Source organism: Elephas maximus, chromosome 2 (genome assembly GCF_024166365.1).
Source record: "Elephas maximus indicus isolate mEleMax1 chromosome 2, mEleMax1 primary haplotype, whole genome shotgun sequence".
In the NCBI taxonomy this organism is placed as follows: Eukaryota; Metazoa; Chordata; class Mammalia; order Proboscidea; family Elephantidae; genus Elephas; species Elephas maximus.
The window spans coordinates 41,358,479-41,383,455 of NC_064820.1; the positions used below are offsets into that span (position 1 = coordinate 41,358,479).

Below are 24,977 nucleotides of genomic sequence, written 5' to 3' on the forward strand. Positions count from 1 at the left end.
AATGAAATCAATGGAAATTCTTTATATGTGAAGGCTATACATTTAGGAAAACATGTATAGGCAGTCCCCAGGTTACAAATGTGGGGCTCACATGCAACCTGTAGTTATGAACCAACCCCGTAAAGCCTATTATATTAAAAATTCAAGGTACATACAATAGCTGGTAATAACAAACAGGCACTACTTTGTGACATACATCAAAACATTATTATTAGTGTATTACTGCGTTAAAGATGTTTTAGTGTATCTGACAGTATTTAATGTTTTTATGCATACATAGGTACATTATATACTATATACTAGGGCAAATATTGGACTAACTGATGTTAGATACAAATCGTACCTAACTGTTCTCACTAGGAACGGAACTTTTTCATAGTATCTGGGGACTGCCTGTAATATGATTTGATATACTAGGGCCAGAATGAATGAATCTGTCTTGGAAGAAGTACAATTAGAATGCTCCTTAGAAGCAAGGATGGTGAGACTACATCTCACATACTTTGGACATGTTATTAGAAGGGATCAATCCCTGGAGAAGGACATCATTCTTGGTAAAGTACAGCGTAGCGCAAAGAGGGAGACCCTCAACAAGATGGACTGACACAGTGGCTGCAACAATGGGCTCAAGCATAACAGCGATTGCGAGGCTGGCACAGCACCGCAGTGTTTCATTCTGTGGTACACAGGGTCACTATGAGTCGGAATTGACTCAACAGCACCTAACAACAGCAACATAGAATATCAAAAATAAGTCAAAATTATCTTTAGAGTCTATATTTACCAGGTAACACTCTACCATCTGATTATGTAAAAAAATCATGATCCTGAGTCAAATATTAGCAGTGAATGAAAAATCGACAGGACACAGAACAATATATAGTGCAAGCAGTGGGAAAAAGACTTTTTGAAACGTAACATTTTGTGAAAACCGGGTTTTCAAATAGACCCCATAAGAGTTAAGTGAAATAATGAAATAAAAAGGTAGAGATATCATCTAATTTTATTCACATATAGTTGCATTAAAAGTTTAACTCATTCATAGACATTTTTGCTATTCTAACATCCTTTGTGTCTCATCATCTCTTACAAATAAATTCCCACCCAGAGCAGAAATGTTAGAAGTTATATCACAAACACATTAAGTATTTCTGAAACCTTTAAAATATGGCTTAGGGATAATTTTACACAGCAGGTTACCAATACATATTAATAGACCTATAGTAAAAAAAAAAAAAAAAAATTTTTATAGTGCCATTTTGGACAATCAGTTTTTCTTGAGATTAAATAAAGACGGAGTTGGCACTTTTTTCAAGGCATTTTAAACCTCTTATAGGGTTGCTACAAGTCAGGACCGACTCAACAACAATGGGTTATGTGTGTGTGTTTTCAGGGGAGTTTGAGCCCTGGTGGCGCAGCAGTTAAGTGTTTGGCTGCTAACCAAAAGGCTGGCAGTTTGAATCCACCAGCTGTTCCTTGGAAACCCTATGGGGCAGTTCTACTCTGTCCTGTAGGGTCACTATGAGTCAGAATTGACTCAACAGCAATGTTTTTCAGGGGAGTTCCTACACTGTAGAACTTTACTTGTTTATAAAGTGGTATCTTTAGCCTATCATTTTAAAATAAAACCAGAAACCAGCTCCAGCTCTGGGAAAACACTGATTTTTCTTGCTTTTCTACCTGATGCATTATATAAACTCTTTATTATGAGTATTTTTGCAGATACTTTTAACTAAAATGAACAGATTCTTCTGGGTATACATCAAAATCTGAATTACCTTTGTATATTGTTGTTGTTAGTTGCCATTGAGTTAATTTGACTCACAGCAACCCAGAGTGTGTAGAGTAGAACTGCTCCATGGGGTTTTCAAGTCTGTGACCTTGCAGGACCAGATTGCCAGGCCTGTCTTCCAAGAATTCTCTGGGTGGGTTCAAACCGCCAACCTTCTTGTTAGTAGTTGAGTGCTTAATATTTGTACCACCCAGGAGACTATACTAACATTTATATTGAAATTTTGATAAGAACAGCAAGTTAAATGTTGGCAAAATTAAGTGCACTCAATTTGAATATACACCCTAGCTTTCACAGAATTTACTTCTGAGCTCACTAGACTTAAGTTCTAGAAGAAGAATGTCTGTTTCATTCATTAAAGTAATTCCAGCACCTGGCATAGTACATGGCACAGAGTGGGTGTTAAATACTTGTCAATGACTGAACAACTTTCACCTAAAACCCAGACCCAGTACAACTTTCATCACTGGGTGGAAAAAAAAAAAAAGATAAAACTATAGATAAATGGCTTGAGAATACCAGCTGTCTCATTATGCAGCAATAGGAGCTTTTTGTGTCAATTCTGGGAGTACTTGTTATCAGTAGATCAAGAATTAGATAAAAGTAATTTCCTCCAAAAATAAAGGAATTCTCTAATCATAATGGGGAAAAAAAAGTAAAGCCGTAACATTTTATCCCTCCAGTGGTGATGTGTGAAACTTGGAGTATGAGCTAAGTGAAACCACAATATTACTCAAGGCAATCCCAAAACAAATGAATATCTTGCATATTTACTAAAGAATCCATTTTCTTTCTGACAATACTCCTAACGCTAGACGAAAAAAAAATTTTAAGTGTTACGAAACTCCTAAGAGAAGATGTCTAATCAGTTTATCCTCTTCACCTTTTAATCCATGTTAGTGCATGTTAAAGACAGAAGAAACCTATTAAACTCAAATCATCCAAAAAAAAAGAGAGAAAAAGAGAGAGAGAGAGGAATGAATGCTTATGCCCTAAAACTGCAGCTGGGTAATTAAATACATTGGTAACAGTAGCATGACTTTGCCCAACCATACGTGTTTCATTCTCCTTGGAAGCTCTATGGGGCAGTTCTACCCTGGCCTATGGGGTCACCATGAGTCGGAATCGACTCGACGGCACTAGGTTTGGTTTTTTTTTGTTTTTTATATGCATTTCACCTTGCATTGTTGAAGTTAATATGAATTAAAGCCAACTAAATGAAAACACTGATCTGTAAAGAACTTCAAAAGTGATTGAAATTTTTAAATCAATAGAGTCATAACAAAATCATTTTGTTCTGAAATTATAAAATTCTTAGCATGTTTAAAAATGCATTTACCTATTTCAATTAGGTCAAACATCAGGATTTATCAAAATTCTCCATCAATATCATCAAAATAAAAAAAAATCTATTTTTAGGATACTATAAAAAATATGCACTACTCAAAAGGGTATGTGTTTGATCTGACCAATTTCACAAACCTGGGAAAAAGACAAGGAAAAAACATCTGTACAGTTGAATTTCCAATCCTAAACATTAAGTCCTTTATTACTTCTTTAAATTTAAAAAGACGCCAGCACTCTTGGTTCCCGATTGTAAGCAATATAGAAATTGTCACTAGTATCAATTCCAATCAGTTTAGTCCATCTATTTTCTTAGTGCGCATCTTTCCCATCACAATCCAACAGGAGAAAAAGGCAAATTTCACTCTCCTGGTCACCTTTGAGCCAGGGGCAACCAGTCTCAACAATAACCCCCCCCCAAAAAAAGGTAGCTTTATGACCAGTAACCAGTTTCCGCGGTAAAAAAAAACTACAGTAATCAAAATTTGTCATCTGAGAAAACCCTTCACTGTTCTAGCAGCACAGTTCGAAGTTCGTCTTCTTTATTGATCATCATCGAAGCAATTGCTCCATCATTAAACTCAAAAGAAGTTCCTCCATCCACAACCATACAGGCATCCCAGCAACGAGAGCGAACACAAACCCTAAAGAGAAAGAAACATTAAATATTAATATTTTCTTTACACTAAATGATAAAACCAAACCTGCTCCCATTGATTCCAGCACATAGCAACCCTATAGGACAGAGTAGAACTGCCCATAGGGTTTCCAAGAAGCACCTGGTGGATTTGAACTGCCGACATTTTGGTTAGCAGCCAAACTCTTAACCACTACACCACCAGGGTTTCCCCACACTAAATGACAGTTTGGTTAAAACCCTGAATTCTTATCTAAGATAGTAGATCATTTAGCCTTGCTTTTAAAAATCAAGTTGCCTGTTGGTATGAGAGAATTGACTATTTAAATACGTGGGTACATTATCTAGGCTCTAAATTTACTCAAGTAAGAATTTTACATGAAAATGGTCACACTCTTCTTGTTCAATGCTTAAAAATGTTTGTAGTGGTAATATCTCTTTTAACATTCAGTCATATGAGAAGAACCTATGAGCTCCATTAAGTCTGTATTTGTTCACTGATAAATGTTTGGGCACATAGTGCTATCCTGGATATTTACATTTTAAGACTCAGATGATGGGCAAATTATTAGTATCCAGCACAATGAACACACTTGTGTAATCACCAAAATTGGAAACAGAATGTTACCCAGCTTCCTAGAAGCTCCCTCACTCCCCTCTGTCACCACCCTGCCCTCCTTCCCACTGTCCTAACTTCTATCACCATAGCAGTAGTACCGTATTTTTACACAAATAATGTGTGCCTTCTACATTCATTTGCCAATTGCATCCTCCCCCTGCAAGGTATTTCTGTAAGCACTGCTATGTCAATTATTTTTTTACATGTTGCTGTAAAAAATAATTAGGGTGCTATTTTCCATCAACATGTAAAAAAAAAATGAGCAGAACAGCGCTTACAAAAATACTTTGCAGGGTGATGGCATGGTTGGCAAACAAATGCAGAAGGCGCATATTATTTGCATAAAAATATGGTAGTTTTGTCTTTGTTTAACTTTAAATAGAAGAATACAGTATGTACACTTTCATGTTTATGTTTTTATGTTTAACTTTAAATAGAAGAATACAGTCTGTACACTTTCATGTTTATGTTTTTATGTTTAACTTTAAATAGAAGAATACAGCATGTACACTTGTGTCTGGTTTTCCTTTGTGCGACAGTACGGTTATGAAATTGATCCGTGTTAATACACAGCAGTTTGTTCATTTTCATTGCTGTGCAGTATCCCACTGTACGGAAATACCAAAATTTATATATCTACGATGTGTTTATTTATCTACTATTCATGGACATTTTGGTTTTTGGCTATTGGAATTAGAATTATGAATATTCTTGACCATGTCTTTTGGTGCACATGTGTATTATACATTTCTGTTGGATAAATACCTAGGAGAATTATTGGGTCACAGTGTATGCTATGTTCAGTTTTGGTAGGTAACTATTAAACAATTTTCCAAAGCATATATCTCTAACAGTAGTGTGCGAAGGTTCCAGCTGCTCCACCTCCTTGCCAGCAAATGGTAGTTTGGACATTTTGGTGGATGTTTATGGTACTGTATTGTATGGTTTTAATTTGCATTTCCCCGATGAATAATACAGTCGAGTGCCTTTTCGTACGTTTATCGGCCATCTGGATATACTCTTTTGTGAAATGCCTGTCCAAGACTTCTGGCCATGTTTCTATTGCACTGCCTGTCTTCTTCTTATTGATTTGTAAGAATTTTTAAATATTATAGATTCTGGGTACGAGCCCTTTGCTAGATAGATATAAACCAAAAACCAAACCCACTGCCATCAAGTCGATTCTGACTCTTAGCCACACTACAGCACACAGTGGAACTGCCCTATAGGGTTTCCAAGAAGCAGCTGGTAGATTCAAACTCCTGACCTTTGGGTTAGCAGCTGAACACTTAACCACCACGGCATCAGGGCTCCTTGCTAGATATAGGAGCTGCAAGTATCCTTTTCACTCTGTGGCCTGCCTTTTAATTTTCTTAATGGTATCTTTTGATCAACAGAAGTTCTTAATTCTAGTATAGTTCAATTCATCCATCTTTTCGTTTGTTGTTTAAGTGCCTTTCCAAATCTAAAACCATGAACCTATTCTCTTACATTATATGAGCAAAAGTTTTAAGACATATGTATCTTTAAGGAGTCTTTGTAATCTCACCCACACTGAGCACATTTTTGATTCATTAAAATTAATTCTTAAATGAATAAAGGGAAGTTTAGGTAAGGGGAGCTTCTTTTTCAGTGCCTTTCCTGGGAAACAAATCAACTGTCTATATTCATAAAAATAAAATACACACAGTATAAGCAGCAATTTATACTTAAACTCTTCTTTGCTTGCCATGAGGTGAATGCCATTTTCTCGTAACTATAGTAGATTTTCTTATCAGTTTGGAAAATTGGGCAACTTTACAAAATAAGAAATTTATATTCGTTTTTGTATATTCTCTCCCCACGGTGGGGTGGAGGGAGCTGAAGCAAATTCAATAGGTGTGTGCGTGTTTCACTTTTAGGGAAAAACTGAAAGAAATGAATCCTACTCTAAAGATATACTGCTATATAACTTAGGTTTTATATGAATATTTATCCTGCTTTTATTTCATAGCTTATTAGAAAGCAGCTGTTTTCCAATCAGTTTCTTTTATAGTGATCATTTGATCTTATTGTTTGTGTCCTGATACATTCAAAAACAAACAAATCCCCATCACCCAATTAAACACCTATGCCACTTCTAACCAAGAAAAAAACCCAAACCCATTGCTGTTAAGTCAATTCCAACTGATAGTGACCCTATACGATAGAGCAGAACTTCCCCATAGGGTTTCCAAGGAGCAGCTGGTGGATTCGAACCGCTGACCTTTTGGTTAGCAGCTAAGCTCTTAACCACGGTGCCACGCCCCTTCTAGTCACTTAGATTTTAGTCTCTGTAAGATAATACAACAAGGTTGAAAGACAATATGTTTTAGCCAACTTAGCATGATACTTCATTAGTTCAACAGGTTCTACTTTTTCCACTAGGTCATGTTTGAATGAGTAAATTTAATGAAATTAAATACTCTTAAAACCAAACCAGGTATGCTTTATGATTAAAACAAACATTACATGGTATGAAAACATAGACTTTAGAAGCTTACTTTGAGGAGAAACAACGCTGACGACTGCTTGAGAAAACTCTATTTGCTATTGGTTCTCGAATACTGAAAAGTATTTTTGGTTCCTCTGGACTGTAGAGCAGTGATTCGTTATACTCATTTGTTACTATAAAGAAAAACATCCCCAAATATTAGCACATTCAATGAAAGATGGTCACTTCTGAGAGGTGTGAAAAAAAAAGATGCTATCCCCAATTTAAAAGCAGCTGTGTTCCAAAAGTTCTGTTTTGTAGCAAGTATAACACATACTCCATAAAAAACAAACTCATAAATAAGGATTAGGTTCAAGATTAGCCCACAAAAGCGTACACCACCCGCAATATAGCAGAAATAGGTACACTTGGGGCGGGGGGTGGAATAAAGAATACACTAACCACAAGGCTAATAATTTAAAATAGAGGAACTAGTTGTCGTTAATTGCCGTTGAGCCAGTTCTGACTTACGGCAACCCCACGTGTGCAGAATAGAACTGTTGCACAGGGTTTTCAACGGCTGCGATTTTTTGGAAACAGATGACCAGGGCTTACTTCTGAGGTGCCTCTGGGTGGGTTGAACTGCCAACCTTCCAGTTACTAGTCCAGCACATAACCATTTGTGCCACCCAGGGACTCTGCAGGAACTATTTTGAGGCACTCGAAAATGGAACTTGACTTGCCATACTCTTCTGCCAAGTTCTTTTCAAAACACCATGTCAAAGATTTCATAACTCTAATTTTATGTTAACAGTCTTGATATAAAATACAGTCTCGAACATTAACAAGCAATATGCTTTCTCCAGTGAAACTGCCATTACTCAAGGCACGTTTGAAAACTCCTCGTGACCTGCTTTCTCTCTAACCAAGAGACACATGAGAGTTGGCATGCAAAGCACAAACTGGTTAAAGACAACTGTACAAAGAAATCAAGCATGAAAGAAAGTTTAACTGAGCACTGTATTAAAAGAAATTATAAAAATTGGAAAAAGAGTGTACACACACACACACAGAAATTACAAGTTGGTTAGATAATCTACCTTATTTACCAAAGTTGCATTTGAATCAGTTGGTTCCTTAAAAAAATTTTATTCATCCTCAAAAATAAAACTTTGCCTCCTTGGGAACACACACAAAATGTGCTAGTTCTGAAGGAAACTTCAAAAGAGTAGTTGCAAAATGTGTATAACGGTGAGTGCACTATTGGCATTCACTACTGCTTCTGAAGATAGTCAAATCTTCAAAAGAATGATATTCATTCAAAAGTAAAGCTCTGATATGTTTATTACGAGAAAGCCACTATATTCTGTACATGCACTTAATTTATATACCTGATAAAAATGTCAGTTGTTTTATATACTATACATTACATTATATAATGAAGCATCAGTTACTATAATGTGCTTACTCTTCCTTCCTTTGATACAGGTTTAATACTAATGCTAATTTATAAGCCAAGCTTAAAATAATCTTTTAGATTTCAAATTAAGAGAGAGAGAAGAGTCCATTTTAGAGAACTGAAACAGACTTTAGAAATTTCGTCCTGTTTTCAAACTCTTTTAGATGCAAACTATTACCCCAAAAAGGAAGTCTTATGTGGAAATCCAATATATAAAATAACAGATAAACAGACACTGTTAAAACACTTTATCAGGTTCAAATGTATTGCTGACTCGTTTTAAAGGCAACCAAGTAGAAAGAAAAGAGGCCGTCCTGAAAACAGTTTGTGTTTACAGATGACAGTTACAGTCCTGTATGAGTTGATATCCACTTTGTTTTGGTTGTACATGTTGAGAAAATCCTTACGTAGGTAGGTAAATGCAACTATAAACAGGTTTGGGTGTTTTTTGTTTTTCTAACAATTTACCTTGAAGTCTCAGGATATACTTCATTAAACAGAACTAGCAAGAAAAGTTTTAGTTTGAGGTCTGTACAAAAATGATCTTCATAGATGGGTGGATTCCAGTGTGTAAAAATTTGATATGCAAATCAAATGAATGCGTTTTTCAATTTAAATATCTTTTAAAAATAAATTTTAAAAGAATGCATTTGCAGAAGCCCTGAGCACCAGCGACCTAATTTAATACCCTCATTTTATGGCTGAGCAGGAAGGAGAGGTGGGGAGGATCACAGTCTTGCAGAAAGTTTCACAGTGAGTGACTGGCTGATTTAGGACTGGAACTCAAGTTCTAAAATTCCCTGGTCAGTATTCTTTCTCCCACAATGATAGTTCTCCTGAAGGAATCCTGAAATAACTGGGCAAATCTAAGTAGGAGAAGGTTAAAGAGAACATTTGAGTGAATGTGAGGTCAAGCATTCACAGCTCAGTGAATCGCATCTCAGTCACAGGATATTAATGGTATACCAAGTTTAGATCTGCACTTCCTATTTGCCAGATGTGCATTTTTCTATCACCCAAGACATGTCTGCAGTTACACCAGTTAGACATAGTTTGTATTTATATTGTGACAAAAATCACAAAACTCCAGCTTTAAACTTTATATTCTTAAAATATACTTAAAGGGACATTATATTGAAAAGCATGTTTGAGTTAAAAAAAGTATTTATACTTTGCTAATAATTAGACAAGTACACATCACAATTACATCGAAATCAATACAGATTCCAATTTAAACAGGAGCGATTATTATCATTGGTCACCAACCTTTCTCCACCAATTCTTTGTTCAGTGGAAGACTCAAACTTCCTTGTCTTTTTGCTATTGAAAGAGGAAAGGGAGAAAGCATCTTGATTAAATATTTTATAACATATAATAGATAACACATAATAACATACATATTATATAAAACCCAAACCAAACCCACTCCAGTCGAGTCAATTCCAGCTCATAGCGACCCTATAGAAGAGAATAGAACTGCCCCATAGGGCTTCCAAGGAGTAGCTGGTGGATTTTAACTTCTGACCTTTTGGTTAGCGGCCGAATACTTAACCATTGTGCCACCAGGGCTCCACATATTATATATATAAAAAAAAAATAGCATATTATAAATATATTACAACATACAACAGCTATTTTGGTACTCACCAATATTTAAAACATCTTCCACAGCCTGAGTAGCAACCCTGTTAATATTGAATGACCTAGAAGCAAAAATCAAATAATTCTGTTTTAATTCTAAAAATATGCTAAAAATGAAGTAGAATAATCTATTTAACATAGAAAGAATTCATATAAATGATCAGGGAAAGAAATAATCAAAAGGCAGTAGCGACCCCACCCAATTTTTAAAAACAGTCCCCAGACTGTGGTGCAGTGAATTACTTAATATGGCCCTTCACAGTCTTTGTGGCTACCACACAATGATTGGGTGGGACTATGCAAATAAGGTGCTTGTGACCCACAAGGGGTTTGGATAGTTTGCTGCTAACACAAATAAGGTGCATGGAACGCTTGTGGGGGGTGGGACCATGCAAATAAGATGTATAGAACCCTTGCAAGGGGATCAGTCAGTTTTGTCATCCCACTAGGCTTAAAATGAGCCACCCCAGAGGCAGAAAGGTGGACCTCACTACCACCAAGAAGAGATGGGAGTGGAGCATGTCCTTTGGACTTAGGGTCCCTGTGCTGAGAACCTCTTAGACCAAGAAGACAGAGAGAAAGACAGAGAGCCGTAACACTGGAGATGGTGCAAGATGGCAAGACATGGCAGCAGAGAAATGGAAGCAGCAGAACCAGAAGACTGGTGCGAGATAGCGCAGTGGGCTTCCAAACCCATGGAGCAAGGCGGTTACAGTAGGTGTGCTGACCCACAGAGCGGAACTGCTGAGTGCCTTCAGGCAGGAGGCTTCTTGGTGGAGTGGGGTGCCTCCAGGCACTTGTCGGTGAAGCAGGGCTTGCTGACCCATTGAACAAGAGGGCTGAGCACCTTTGGGCCAAGGCTTACTAGTGATGTGGGGTGCCCTGGGAACTTATTGGTGGAGTTAAAGAACTTTGTAACATGAGCCTGAGCTGGGCAGAGGCTAGGCTGGCCCAAGAGGCCCAAGGGGCTGAAAGCCAAGAGGCCAAGGACCAGAGAAAGGCCTGCCTGCAGGCACAGCTGAGAAGAGGCTGTCCTGATTGAAGAACTGTATCCTGAGTTGTTCCTAATTCTGAATTTCAACCTGTTACTTTCCAAATAAATCCCATAATCGTATTATCTGTAAGTTCCATGCCACCACTGCAGTGAATTACCAAATCCTGTAGGGAAGTAGAGAGTGCCTTGGGAGGGACGTTGGCTGTCAGAATTAGTAAAAAGGTTGGAGGGTGGAGATATGTCTGACCTCTACCTCATAGCAATCAGCCTTGGGTTGCTGATCTTGATTCTCTCTCCTCCCTCTCCTGAAATTAGAGAAGGGCAGACACCTCCACTGTGCCATCATTTTTACACAGGCTTATTGACTTGATGGCAACGGGTTTGGTTTTGGTTTGGTATATGAAAAATTACTCTCAATCTTACTGATAATTAAGGACATACAAATTAAATTTTTTTTTCTCAAATTTGCAAGGATTAAAACTGACAAACAGTATTAGCATGGATATGGGGACAAAAGGATTCTTATACACTGCTAGGAAGTAGGAAAGCAATTCTGCACGGTCAACAGTTTAAAGCGAACATATTCTTATACAGTAATTTATCCTAAAATATACTTGCACATATAATATACAGAGATGTCAAGGATATTTACTGAAGCACTGTTTATAACAGCAAAACAAGTCAAATATCCATCCATAGGAAGCTGGTTAAATAAACTATAGGAATACTACATAAATATTAAAAAGAATAAAACAGAACTGTACGTGCTAATATAAAAAGAGAACCGAATGGTAAGTTAAAAAAAGGGAACTGTATAAATAATGTATATTATTTCCCTGTTTATTTTTTTAAAAGAATTATACAAATATATGGTGTTTGTGTCTAGAGATTGGCACTAGAGATATCAATGAAAGGGAGACTAACATTTCATTGTAAACACTTTTGTACTATTTAACATATTTTTAACATGTGTTATTTCTTTAAATATAAAATAAATAATTGTCTTGAAAGTGAGAAATGCTTTACCTGTATGATATCTTGCTTAAACACTTAAAAATAAATAACACAAACATGAATACCTCTTGAAAATTGCTCTATCCTAGGGTCTAAAAGGAAATCCTGGTGGCACAGTGGTTAAGAGCTACGACTGCTAACCAAAAGGCTGGCAGTTCGAATCCACCAGGTGCTCCTTGGAAACCCTATGGGGCAGTTCTACTCTGTCCTATAGAGTCGCTATGAGTCGGAATCAACTTGACGGCAATGGGTTTGGTTTTTTAGGTTCTATAAAGATAAGGCAAAGATTTTTAAAAAAAATTCTTCCAGGTAATTTAGTATTCTTTTGGTACCTCATAACCCTTCTCACATTGGCCTCCATAGAAAATCCCAATGAACTGAAATAACATAGTGAGTCATGCAACTCTAAACCTAAATCAGTGGCTCTTACTTTTTGAGGAGAGGGAGTAAAGATACTACTCCCTGTATACTTCCCACTCCGATTTTGAGAAATGGGAAAAAAATTTTGGACATTCTCCTAGGAAAAATGCAAATGCTCAAAATTTTACATTAGAAATTTGATGTCATTCACAGGCCAAACCCCTGTGCTAAAAAAACCTAAGGTCTGGCCCTTGCCTACTCCGTATTAACCATTATCTGCCCTCCAACTTCACAGCCCAACCACACCAAGCTGAGTCCTGCCTCCAGACATTTGCTCCCACTTACTAGCTGTGCTGTGTAAAGCCAAATACTTTAAAGTGTCCTGACCTACTTATTCTCGAGTATGAGGTCCATGATACCTATACGTCATTAATATTACCATTATAAATCAAGACATAGTCATTAATATTACCATTATAAATCAAGACATACGACACTACCTAGCTCATGGTAAAGAACTCAGCACTGAATGAAAATGTCAAACTCAAGGGATATACATGAATTATATTCAGATTTCTCTGAACATCCACATTATTGGAAAATATTCTTTTGGAATTCTTACATTAAAAATCTAAAAGTCATATAAAAATGAGCTACGTTTACTAGGGTTCTGTTCAATTAAAATATATAGTTGAAAGGCAAAGGATTTTAATGACTAATATCTCCTTATAGTAGTAAGACTTGATTTAAGAGAACAAAAGTCTTGTAGAGCTTGTTCTTGTATTCCTAGAACTATGACGTATTAACAATGTTAGAAATAGCTCAAACTAAGCATGATCCACTTAAAAAAAGTTCAGTTGGACTTCATTAAAATTAAAAACTGCTCTGCAAAAGGCACTGTTAAGAGGATAAAAGGACAAGCCATAGACTGGGAGAAAATATTTGCAAAACACATATGCGACACAGGACTTGTATCCACAATATACAAAGAATTCTTAGAACTTAGCAATAAGAAGACAAAAAACCCAACTAAGCAGTAAGCAAAGGATCTAAACAGACACTTCGCCAAAGAAGATATAAACCCAATGCCGTCGAGTCGATTCCGACTCATAGCAACCCTATAGGACAGAGTAGAACTGCCCCATACAGTTTCCAAGGAGCATCCAGTGGTTTTGAACCGCTGACCTTTTGCTTAGCAGCCATAGCTCTTAACCACTACGCTACCAGGGTTTCCAAAGAAGATACACAAATGGCAAATAAGCATATGAAAAGATGCTCCACATCACGTTACTAGGGAACTGCAAATTAAAACAATAACGAGATACCACTGCACACCTATAAGAACAGGTAAAATCCAAAACACTGAAAACACCAAAGGCTGGCAAGGATGGACAGCAAGAATAACTCTCATTCATTGCTGACTAGAGTGCAAAATGGTACAGCCACTTTGGAAGACAATCTGGCAATTTCTTATACAGCTAAACATACATAATCTTACCGTGCAATCCAGCAGTTGTGCTCCTAGGTATTTACCCAAATATGTTGAAAACTTACATCTACACAAAAACCTACCGATTTATTCATAATCGCCAAGAAATTAGAAGCAACCGAGACGTACCTTAGTAGGTAAACAGGTAAACAAACTGTGGTACATCCATATGATGGAGTATTATTCAATGATAAAAAAAGCAATGAGCTATCAAGCTATAAAAAGGCATGGAGTAATTTTAGTTTTTTTTTTTTTAGTTGTGTTGACTTCTCCTGTATTGTGTATTATCTTTCCCTTCTTCAAAGCTGACACTTTAAATACATATTGTTAAGTGATAGAAGTCAGTCTGGAAAAGCTATGTACTGTATGATTCCGACTAGATGACCTTCTAGAAAAGTCAAAACTATAGAGACAGTAAAAAGATCAATGGTTACCAGGGACTCGAAAGAGAGGGAGGGATGAATAGGTAAACCACAGGGCATTTTTTGGGCAGTGAAACTATGATGCTGAAACGGTGGACACATGAAGTTAGGCATCTGTCAAAAAAACATTAGAACCCTAATGTAAAATACGCACTTAATAATAATGTATCAATATTGGTGCATAATTGTAACAAATATACCCCACAATGCAAGATGTTAAAAACAGGAGGAACATGGTACAGGGGAAGAGAGGGTATAGTGAACTCTGTGTACTTTCTGCATAATTTTTCTATAAGCCTAAAACTGATGTAAAAATTAAAGTCTAATAAAAAAGAAATAATATGAGAAGAAAGGAGACCAGAAGGGGTACAGAGGAAACAAGATTGGGCATGAGCTAATAAATAGTGAAACTGGCTAATGGGACATGGGATTCATTATACTGCTTTGTGTACTCTTGTATATATTTAAAATTTTACATAATAAAGTGGTTTTAAAAAGCAATGCTAATCTAATTTATAGCTAACAAACCAAAAATATGAAGTAAATCTCCAAATTAAACAATCCAAACTTATAGTTTGATAATCACTATTTTAGCTGTATTTGTAAGCATATAATCATTTATTCAAAAAGCATTTGAGTGAATATGTATTAGCTACTGTGCTATGCAAAGATGTCACATTGAGGACTAAGGTGCACCTGACTCAAGCCATGGTATTTTTAATCGTGTCATATGCATGCGAATGCTGAACAACGAAGAAAGAAGACCAAAGAAGAACTGATGCCTTTGAATTTCGGTGTTGGCAAAGGATATTGAATATACCATGGACTGCCAGAAAAATGAACACATCTATCTTGGAAAAAGTACAGCCAGAATGCTCCTTAGAAGCAAGGATGGTGAGACTTCGTCTTACGTACTTTGTGGACATGTTATCAGAAGGGACCAATCCCTGGAGAAGGACATCGTGCTTGGTAAAAGAGAGGGTCATCGAAAGTGAGGAAGATCGTCAAGGAGATGGACTGACACAGTGGCTACAACGATGGGATCAAGCGTAGCAACAATTGCGGGGATGGCACAGGACCAGGCAGTGTTTTGTTCTGTTCTACACAGGCTCACTATGAGTCAGAACTGACTTGACGGCACCTAATGACAACACTGTGCTACGCACACAAAAAAATTAAGCAGGAAAAAAAAGTCTCTAGTCATCATCCCAAACCATTCAAGTTGTTCAGTAGTCTATAGTATAGTATAGTATATAGTACTATACTATAATAGTACCATGAGAAAAAGTGTTGGGGAGAACAAAAGGGATGAATTAATTGTGCTTATGAAAGAAACTGGATTCTTGTAAAGATTTCCTAAATAGAATGACATTTGAAGACTGGGTTTTTCAGCCAGTGGATGGAAAGTTGAGAGTGTTTAGGCATTTAAAGCAGGAAGAAGTTGCATTGAGGAAAAATAAAAGCCAAGAAAGAACATGGTATGTGCTGAGACTTACAAGTAGCCTGCAGTATCTCCAGTACGCTCATGGGGATGGGCTGTGTAGGAATAAGGCTGGTAAGGTAGTTTAGATCATATTAGAAAGGGCCATGTATGACAGGCTGAGCAATGTGAACATAGGCAGGGGTCAATGAAAGAATTAAAGCATAGAACAAATAGAGACAGAATTACCTACAGTTTAGAAATACTAACCTGTTGGTGGAAACCCTGGTGGCGTAGCGGTTAAGTGCTACAGCTGCTAACCAAGAGGTCAGCAGTTCGAATCCGCCAGGCGCTCCTTGGAAAACTCTATCAGGCAGTTCTACTCTGTCCTATAGGGTCGCTATGAGTCGGAATCAACTTGATGGCAGTGGGCTTTTTTAACCTGTTGGTAATGTGGATGACACCCCAAAGAATAAAGGGTGAGGCACAAAGAACATGCACTAAAAAGATTGGGGCCTGGACCAAAGCAGCAGCAGTAGAAACTGAAAGAGGGGGCAGAGACTTCAGAGTTCGATTGACAGGACTGAGAGACTGGTATGTGTGGAGGTTAAGGATGGGGAGACTCAATGTGGAGTAAGGCTTTGAGGAGTAGTGTTTTTTCTCTAGAGCACAGAGTCAGGGTACACAGTGATGCCATTAAGCAATACAGGGAACACAGGAAGAAAAACTGAAGATAATAAATTCCGTTTTGAATTTGTTGAATTTGAAGTGCTATTAATATCCTATCTAGCAGGTTACTTTACAATATGAGTTTGTACTCAGGAGAGAAGACATCTGCATGTAGACTAGAAGAGACTAGCCAGGGAGAGGTTACAGGGCAAAGAGGATACAGGAAGCCCCAGGCCATCTCCGGCAAAGTCCAGGAAGCCTCAGGCCATCTCCAGCAAAGTCTTTGTGGCACAAATCTTCAGCATATCTTTTGTATTGTACTTTGTACCCATTTCTTTATTATTTAAAATATTCTTCACTTTAAAAAGATATTTATATAGCCCCCAAAACTATTTCTCATTTTCTTTATTTCTTTTTAAACCTAGTGTAGCAGGCTCAATAACGATCTGATAATGACCAAATCCAGGCTGCAGCTGTAATCCAAGAAGTCAAGGCAGGACTCCTGAACCCAACCAATGAATGAAACAGACACCAAGCCAACTTATACAACACCACCAGGTTACCACTTGAGTATTAGAGGTCTTAGGTGCAGTAATACGAGATATTGCGTCAATCACTGAAAAGATTTCACAAGAGCTGATAAGCAACATCTCAAGTTACTTACCAGGCCTTTGATCCTGTTCCAGTACACAAATTGAGTCCTGAACTCTTCTGTTTTTCCCATGGACCATCATCAACTGAAATCTCATAGTAGGACGCTCTGTGGATTAAGAATATAAAATTGGGTTTGCAGAACTTACAGTTCACAATAAAAAGTTCTTCAGAACTGATGAACCCTAAGTAAGCTGGCTTTCCTGAGACATACCTAACTTAGTAGGCATACACATCATGACACTAATTCCAATATTAAGTGAAAAAGTCAAACAAAACAAAACAAAACCTTCTACATGCCTCTCTGATCTATATGCTCCTTTCTATCAATACTTTAACATTTCAAACAAGGGCTTCTTGTAAATTTTTGGCTAGCATTGCTGCTACTGCTTTTATGGAATCTAACACACAGAATATTATTTTAGGATTCAAAAAGAAGGTATTGCCCTTAGGTGAGTTTCATTTTTGGTAGCTAGTCCTTGATATATATAGCTAATCCTTTAAGTTACTAATAATTTCTACTAAACTCTTGTTTAAGTTACACATTAACGGTGTCTTTGAATTGGCAGTAAGCTAACAGAGATAAGATATTAAAGGTCTAAAGAAAATTTCCAACTAGAACTGGGTTAGTGGACAAAACTAGGAATAAAACTTGACTTGTAAATTTCTTTTAAAAATTGTATTTCTTAGGGCATTTCATAAACAAGGAATTAAGTGGGCTTTCTGAGACCATCAAAAATGACACTATTCTTTAACTGAATGAATGTGTAAATGATTTATAACTATTCAAAAAACTTTTGAAATGTGTAGAAGTCTATTTTGTAAGCTATATCTTAAAATAATGGTGTCACAGAAAAACAATGGATTTTTTTCTCCATCAAATTAGCTTCAGCAGAAAAGTTAAAATAAGCCCTTAATGTAGCTTTTCAGATAATGACAATTATTAGACATGCTTGCAAACACTAACACTAACTATGTGGATAATTTCTCTTATTTTAACCCTTTCAATTTCTCCTGTAAGCACTCAATTCATAAAGGCTCTGCATGGTAAAACTCATTTTCTTCTTCTTAAGCCAGTATTCTTTATAAAAATAAAAGATAGCAGGACCTAATATTCACACTTAATCTACTTCATAGCTTTGTTTCATCTTCCTAGAAAAAGTACATTAGAAACCTATTATATACAGACAAGCCAACCAACTCCGTAGCAATGGCTGCTATCATTCCAGAATCAAGTAGAAACAAAAGAGATTAGAAGTGAGTGGGAGCCGAAGAAAAGCAGACGCAGAGAGGAAGAAGCATCAAGTCAGGTGGGAAATGCTGAGCCCAAAACACTGAGCAAACTTAGTGTCATTCACACATGCAGGTTTATCACAGATTAGTCAACTCACAGAATTTATTTCAGGGAAATTATTTTTTGAAGGCAGCAATAAAACTCACAGTCCCTTTAGAGTGGGTATACTTCTTCTTAAATTGTCCACTGCTACAGCCCAAGAATAAGACAGTCTAGGTTAGAACAAATAGAAGAAAAGAAAACAACAAAAACAATTGGGCTTTAAAAATGTTCTTAAATCTAAGAACATTATAAATGAGGCAGGAATAATATTGCTGCATTTCATGTTTTCCAAGTGAAGCACTTAAGTTTTCAGTGTGGTGAAGCCTCAGTACAGGATCTGATCAGACATACTGGGTTTGTTTGATAGCTTTAATGCTAACTAATGACATGACCTTGGAGAAGGTATTTGAACTCTCTGAATCTCAGTTTCTTTCGCTGACAAATAAACTACCTTACTCATAGGGTGTTTGTGAACATTAAATGAGACAGCATATGTAACATCCACAGTGCCTGGCACACAGCAGGCATCCAGTAAACGTTTCTTCCTTCCTGCCTAGGGGTCTATGTCATGGAATCTTCAAAACTAAGTTCTAATGCTTCTAGTAATCAAACCTTTTTCAGGAGTGTAAGAAGCCAACACATTGCTGTCCTTTTCTTAGTAAAGACATAAAGTGAAGCATCAAAGGACACCAAACAAACAGCAGCAGTCACTGTACAGATCAACCAACCAAGCACTACTGCCACAGAAGTTAAGCATTCAATATAAAATCCCCCAGTAGCACTTCACTGAATTCCCAAGTCTATCAACTGGTCCCAGTTTTCCTCCTTTTCAAAGTTATATAAATTTTTAGTAAGTACAAATTATAAAGCAATGCTAGCAATAGCACTCAGCAGTTAACCATACAACTTTTAAATGATACAAACAGAATAATGTTACCCATTAAATGGTGATTTTTACCTTTGTCATCTATTTATTTTAATATAGACTTTCTACATCAGAAAACTGTTGCTTTCTTCTGTCTTTGGCAATAATGACTAGATTATATCACTAGAATTACATTTTCTTCCTTTTCTATCGCATAAAATATCCATTATTTATGTCCATATTGCTTCAAATTTAGTGTGTAGCAAAAAAAAAAAAACTATATATAGTGTAAGTCTTATGTTAAAATAAACATATTCTTTATGCTTTACTATCTATTTAAGTTGCCTTTAATGAATAATTTTATTTCTTTGAAGAGTCGATGTTAAGATTAACAATTTTTTAAAGTGTGTATTTTACTACCCCCATACATTAAACACATTATACATGTGGTTAAACTAGCACTACACTTATACACTGAACATAGCGGGTGCAAACTCTATTTTTGTTGAACAAATTTAATATTGTTTAAGTCAAAACAATTACAACAACTCAAAAAGACTGTTCAAATCATTTTGCCGAATCAGGTTTTCTTCTTTTCAATGCTGCCTGAGTTAAATTATTGGCTAGAATATCTTTTTTAGCTAAGGCAAATTTTTCTCATAATTATTTATGAACGGATATGATGTGCAGCAAACAAAATTTCAGAAAGTATAGAATTCTTTGTAAATGAGCGAGTCAATTACACCGTCTTCAAAGGGTCACATGGTTCCTCTAGCAGCAGGGACAGTGACTCATCTCTAATTTTCCACCGCTAATTTGTGGCATAGTGGTTAAGAGTTCAGCTGCTACCCAAAGCTGGCAGTTCAAATATACCAGGTGCTCCTTGGAAACCCTATGGGTCAGTTCTACTTTGCCCTACAGGGTCGCTAAGAGTCAGAATCGACTCAGTGGTAACAGGTTTGGTTTTTTGGTTTAATTTAGTTAAATCTACAAAATGAGAAGGCAAGTTCTAAAGTAACAATAAAAGTTAACTTTATATTATAGCAGTCATTAGATATCTAGTAACAACTTGGATACAAAGTTTTACAAAAAAAATTTTTGTTGATAATTTAAGCATAAATTATATTCAACTCCCACAAAACAGATTTTATCAGTAATAAAACACAAATTACCTTTTACACTCCTCATGAGGAACTCTATTAACTTTAATACTTGTTTATAATAGTTATGAATCATAAACTGTCAATGCACTTGCCTTATGAAGTGTTACATTAAGAAGGTTACAACATCATCTAGATAGTATTCCTGGCAAAATTGTTTAGTCTGAATCTTACCATGCAGAGAAAAAAAAACATACAAATCTAAAATAAGGGACATTATGCAAGACAATTTGCTTGGACCATTTGAAAATATTAATATCATGAATGACAAAAAAGGGGGTAGAGATTAAGGAACTGTTCCTAACTGAAGAATTTTAAAGAGCCATGCAAGATGGCCAAATGCAATGTGTGATCCTTAAATGGATCCGGGACAAAAACATGCAAAGAAACAAATCAGCTCTAAAGGACATTATTAACAAAATTACTGGGGAAATTTTAATATGAATTGTTTATAAAAATTGTGTATCAATTACAAATATATGCCTAGTATATCTCTCAAAAATTTATAAAGCACCTATAAGAGTAAAGGCTCTGGAAAGTACTGTAGTAAAGAAATCGGAATAACTTAGTAGAACCTAGAGTTTCACAATTTTTTTTTTTTGGCCACAAAACCCTCCTTCCTCTTAACATGTATTAATGTATACAAAGAGTCTGGAAATATTCCCACTAGTTTATTCAAAACTCTTAGCCAGGTTATAGAAGTTGAATATCCAAAAAATACTAAAACATCAAATTCCAAACTCAAGAACTCAGGTTTAAAAATACCTGGATGACAGACTCTCCCCAATGAAGACTTCATTTAGTGCTCTCACTGGCAAAAGCTGGGGTCCTGAAGCCACGGACCCTGCAAGTAATGAAAAAAAAAAAAAACTAAGATAACTCCTTGAATTTTAGAAATATTATGTTTTAAAACAGTAAAACTTTTACATTTTTGTTTTAATAGAATCATACACTTTAACAAATCAATAACTTTTACTTTAAGTATTTAAAATACAAACCTTAAAGTCATGTAACATTATGTCTTCAAGGGAAGCCATTGTCTCTTCAACATAAAACTTAATTCCTCTTAAAAAAAAACAACTGCCTCTTTTGCCGAGAGACCAGAAGAATACAGATCAAAAGGGGGTAAAATGTAGAACAGAATTTAAAATTCTCATGGGATACAGACTTCCTGTAGTCATTGAGGCTAGATGAACCCCAAACTATTGCCCTGAGATAACTTTAAACCTTAAACCAAAAGCATCCCCTGAAGTCTTGTTTAAACCAAACAATAGTTTAGCTTACAATATTGTTAGAAAAATAACATGCACCTTCTATGTTTACTTGCCAACTGTGTCCTCTCCCATGAGGTTATTTTCGTAAGCATGTTTTTTTTTTTTACAGCAACATATAAAAAAATTGGCATAGCAGGCATGGTTGGCAAACAGACGTAGAAAATACACAGTAATTAGTAAAGAACGTCTGCCTTGAGCACTGTACTCTTTTTTTTTTTTGCACTGAATTTTTTTTTCTCTTTTTTTTATTGTGCTTTAATTGAAAGTTAACAATTCAAATCAGTTTCTCATACAAAAACTTACACACATTGTTATATGACCCTAGTTGCTCTCCCTATAATGTTACAGCACACTCCTCCTCTCTACCCTGTACTTCCCGTGTCCATTCAACCAACTCCTGTCCCCCTCTGCCTTCTCATCTCGCCTCTGGACAGAAGCTGCCACGTGTCTACTTGAGCTAAGAAGTACACTCCTCACCAGTATCATTTTATGTCTTATAGTCCAGTCTAATCTTTATTTGAAGAGTTGGCTTTAAGAATGGTTTCAGTTTTGAGCTAACAGAGAGTCTGGGGGCCATGTCCTCTGGGGTCCCTCCAGTCTCAGTTAGACCACTAAGTCTGGTCTTTTTACTAGAATTTGAGTTCTACATCCCACTTTTCTCCTGCTCCATCAGGGATTCTTTGTTGTGTTCCCTGTCAGGGCAGTCATTGGCGGTAGCCGGACACCATCTAGTTCTTCTGGTCTCAGGCTGATGGCGTCTCTGGTTTATGTGCCCCTTTCTGTCTCTTGGGCTCATATTTTCCTTGTATCTTTGGTATTCCCCATTCTCCTTTAGCATCGTACTCTTTGAAAGAACCATCTATATGGGATCACTACACAGTTTATTGTACTGTGGTGGCTTGTGTTGCTGTGATACTGAAAGCTTTACCACCTGTATTTCAAATACCAGCAGGGTCACCCTTGGTGGACAAGTTTCAGCGGAGCTGAATTATAGTGTTGGTGAAGAATACTGAATATACCATGGACTGCCAGAAGAACAAACAAATCTGTCCTGGAAGAAATACAGCCAGAGTGCTCCTTAGAAGCAAGGGTGGTGAGACTTCATCTCACACGCTTTGGACATATTATCAGGAGGGACTAGTCCCTGAAGAAGGAAATCATACTTGGTAAAGTAGAGGGTCAGCAAAAAAGAGGAAAACCCTCAACAAGATGGATTGACACAGTGGCTGCAACAATGAGCTCAAACGTAGTGATTGTAAGGATGGCACAGGACTAGGCGGTGTTTCATTCTGTTGTACATAGGGTCACTATGAGTCAGAACCGACTCAATGGCACCTAACAACAACAACAAAATGGATCATATTAACAATGGCAACTCAAAAGCTTAGATAGGAAGCTTAGGGAGCAGTGAGTTTCTGTTAATGGGGGAGCAACAATTCGAAAAATGAGATTGAGGATGGTTGCACAACTTGAAGAATGTAATCAATGTCACCGAATTGTGCATGTATAAACTGCTGAATTGGTATATGCACTGCTGAGTACATTTTCAACAAAAATAAATTCTTTTTAAAAATTGCTAATAAATTTCTGAGATTAGACAGGAAACTTAGGGAGCAGTGAGTTTATGTAATGGGGGAGGAACAACTCAGAAAATGAGGGTGAGAATAATTACACAACTCAAAGAATGTAATCAAGGTCACTGACTTGTACATGTAGAAACTGTTGAGTTGGTGTATGTTTTGCTGTGTATATTCTCAACAACAATAAAACAAATAAGATTTTTAAAAAATTTCCAAGAGTAATGAAATATTCGTCTCATTAGATCCTTGCCACACTACTTAGTTTACTCTGGTCAATTCAGAGATGGAATTGACCAAGCACTTCCAAGGGAGAGCCATTTTGGATTTAAATAGGAAATTACACGCATGAGTTACATTTGAAACGATATCATATGTTAAAGATAAGTATACTCGTATTTTCAAACAGGAATTACGTATGTTCAGATATTTATACACATTACATCAACCTATATTTTTCAGAAAGTTAATCCACTACCTCATGGTTAAAAATATTAAAGACTCATTAACTAGCTTAACATACAAAAGACTAAATTGTTTTGGTTTAAATTTGCAGAGGTGTATTTGACAGCAAAAACAGTATTCACTCCAAAAGCAAGGGTGGAGAATAAATGTAAAAAAAATCACTCATATTTAGAGAATTATTTTTGATTAAAGAAAAGTAAACTTCTATTTGTCTTCCAGTGCTTTAAGAATTTAATGTAATTTGACTATGTTTCAAAAAGGTCAATAGCCAGTTATTAAACAGTAGTTAAGACAGTTAGCCATTCCTTCTTCTAAGTGACCGAAAAAGAAAAACGCAAGAACAGATCCTGATAGAGAATCCTAGAAATAATAAATCCTAGAATTTATTAACTATGACATTCTTAGGCCCATATGGCTGCATCATAGTGCTAAGGCACTAAGTAATGACAGGCGAATAATTAAATCACTAAAAAATCCTGAGGATTATCTTGACGTTCTGCCTTCCTCTATCCTAAATCACATAAGGACTTCATAAAATTTTTATGAGTTCATATTTTACATTTAACTCTTTACATCTATGAAACTTATTTTGGAGTAGGAATTATAAGGATTTTTTTTTTTCCCAAGTGATTGGGCAGTGTTCCAACACCATTTGTTGAATAAGCTACCCTTTCTTTATTGATGTGAAATGCTACATTTATCAGATACTAAATTCGTACATACATAAACTTGGATCTATTTCTGCTTATCTTGGTGCCAGGTTTAAACTGCTATTCTTTATAATGTTTTATGCCTGAATACCTCACCACACACACAACCCCCTTTCTTCACAGCTAAAAACCCAGAATATACTGTCTTATCCTAATTTCTTTGCACAGTGAATATGATCTAGTCCAGTGCTCTTTTTACTCTCATCTCCTACTCTATTACTAACCCTTGATGTCTTGAGAGTTTTTTGTCTGTGACTTTGGGATAACAGCCTGTACAACCTAAAATGCTCTCTTCTCTATTCTATGGTTCAGAAATCCTATTCATGCCTAAAGCCAAATTCAAAACATACCTCTTCTTTCTCTGATCCCCCTGAAAGGTCAATCATACCTCTTCCCATATACTCATAAAACTCATTGCTGTCAAGTCGATTCTGATTCACAGTGACCCTGCAGGACAGAGTAGAACTGACCCACAGAGCTTCCAAAGCTATAATCTTTACAGAAGCAAACTGCTACATCTTTCTCAATCAGAGCATCTGGAGAGTTCAAACTGCTGACCTTTCAGTTAGCAACTGAGCACGTAACCACTGCACCACCAGTGCTCCTTCCTTTGACTCATAGCACATC

General features: G+C 36.4%; 1 protein-coding gene across 2 annotated transcripts in view; it reads right to left on the reverse strand.

The window, feature by feature from the left end:
• Positions 1–320: 320 nt before the first annotated feature.
• The window catches only part of NADK2 (NAD kinase 2, mitochondrial), a 70,046-nt gene continuing 45,389 nt past the window's right edge, over positions 321–24,977 (reverse strand). Inside the window, exons 7-13 of one of the 2 annotated variants that reach the window (XM_049862429.1) lie at positions 21,090–21,168; positions 18,404–18,469; positions 16,977–17,072; positions 9,951–10,006; positions 9,570–9,623; positions 6,915–7,038; positions 321–3,780 (exon numbers count right to left, since the gene is read on the reverse strand). In XM_049862429.1, the coding sequence (XP_049718386.1) occupies positions 3,642–3,780; positions 6,915–7,038; positions 9,570–9,623; positions 9,951–10,006; positions 16,977–17,072; positions 18,404–18,469; positions 21,090–21,168 (614 nt within the window). In that variant the 3' untranslated portion in view covers positions 321–3,641. The remainder of the gene's footprint in view (positions 3,781–6,914; positions 7,039–9,569; positions 9,624–9,950; positions 10,007–16,976; positions 17,073–18,403; positions 18,470–21,089; positions 21,169–24,977) is intronic. The other variant, XM_049862437.1, reaches the window with a different exon arrangement.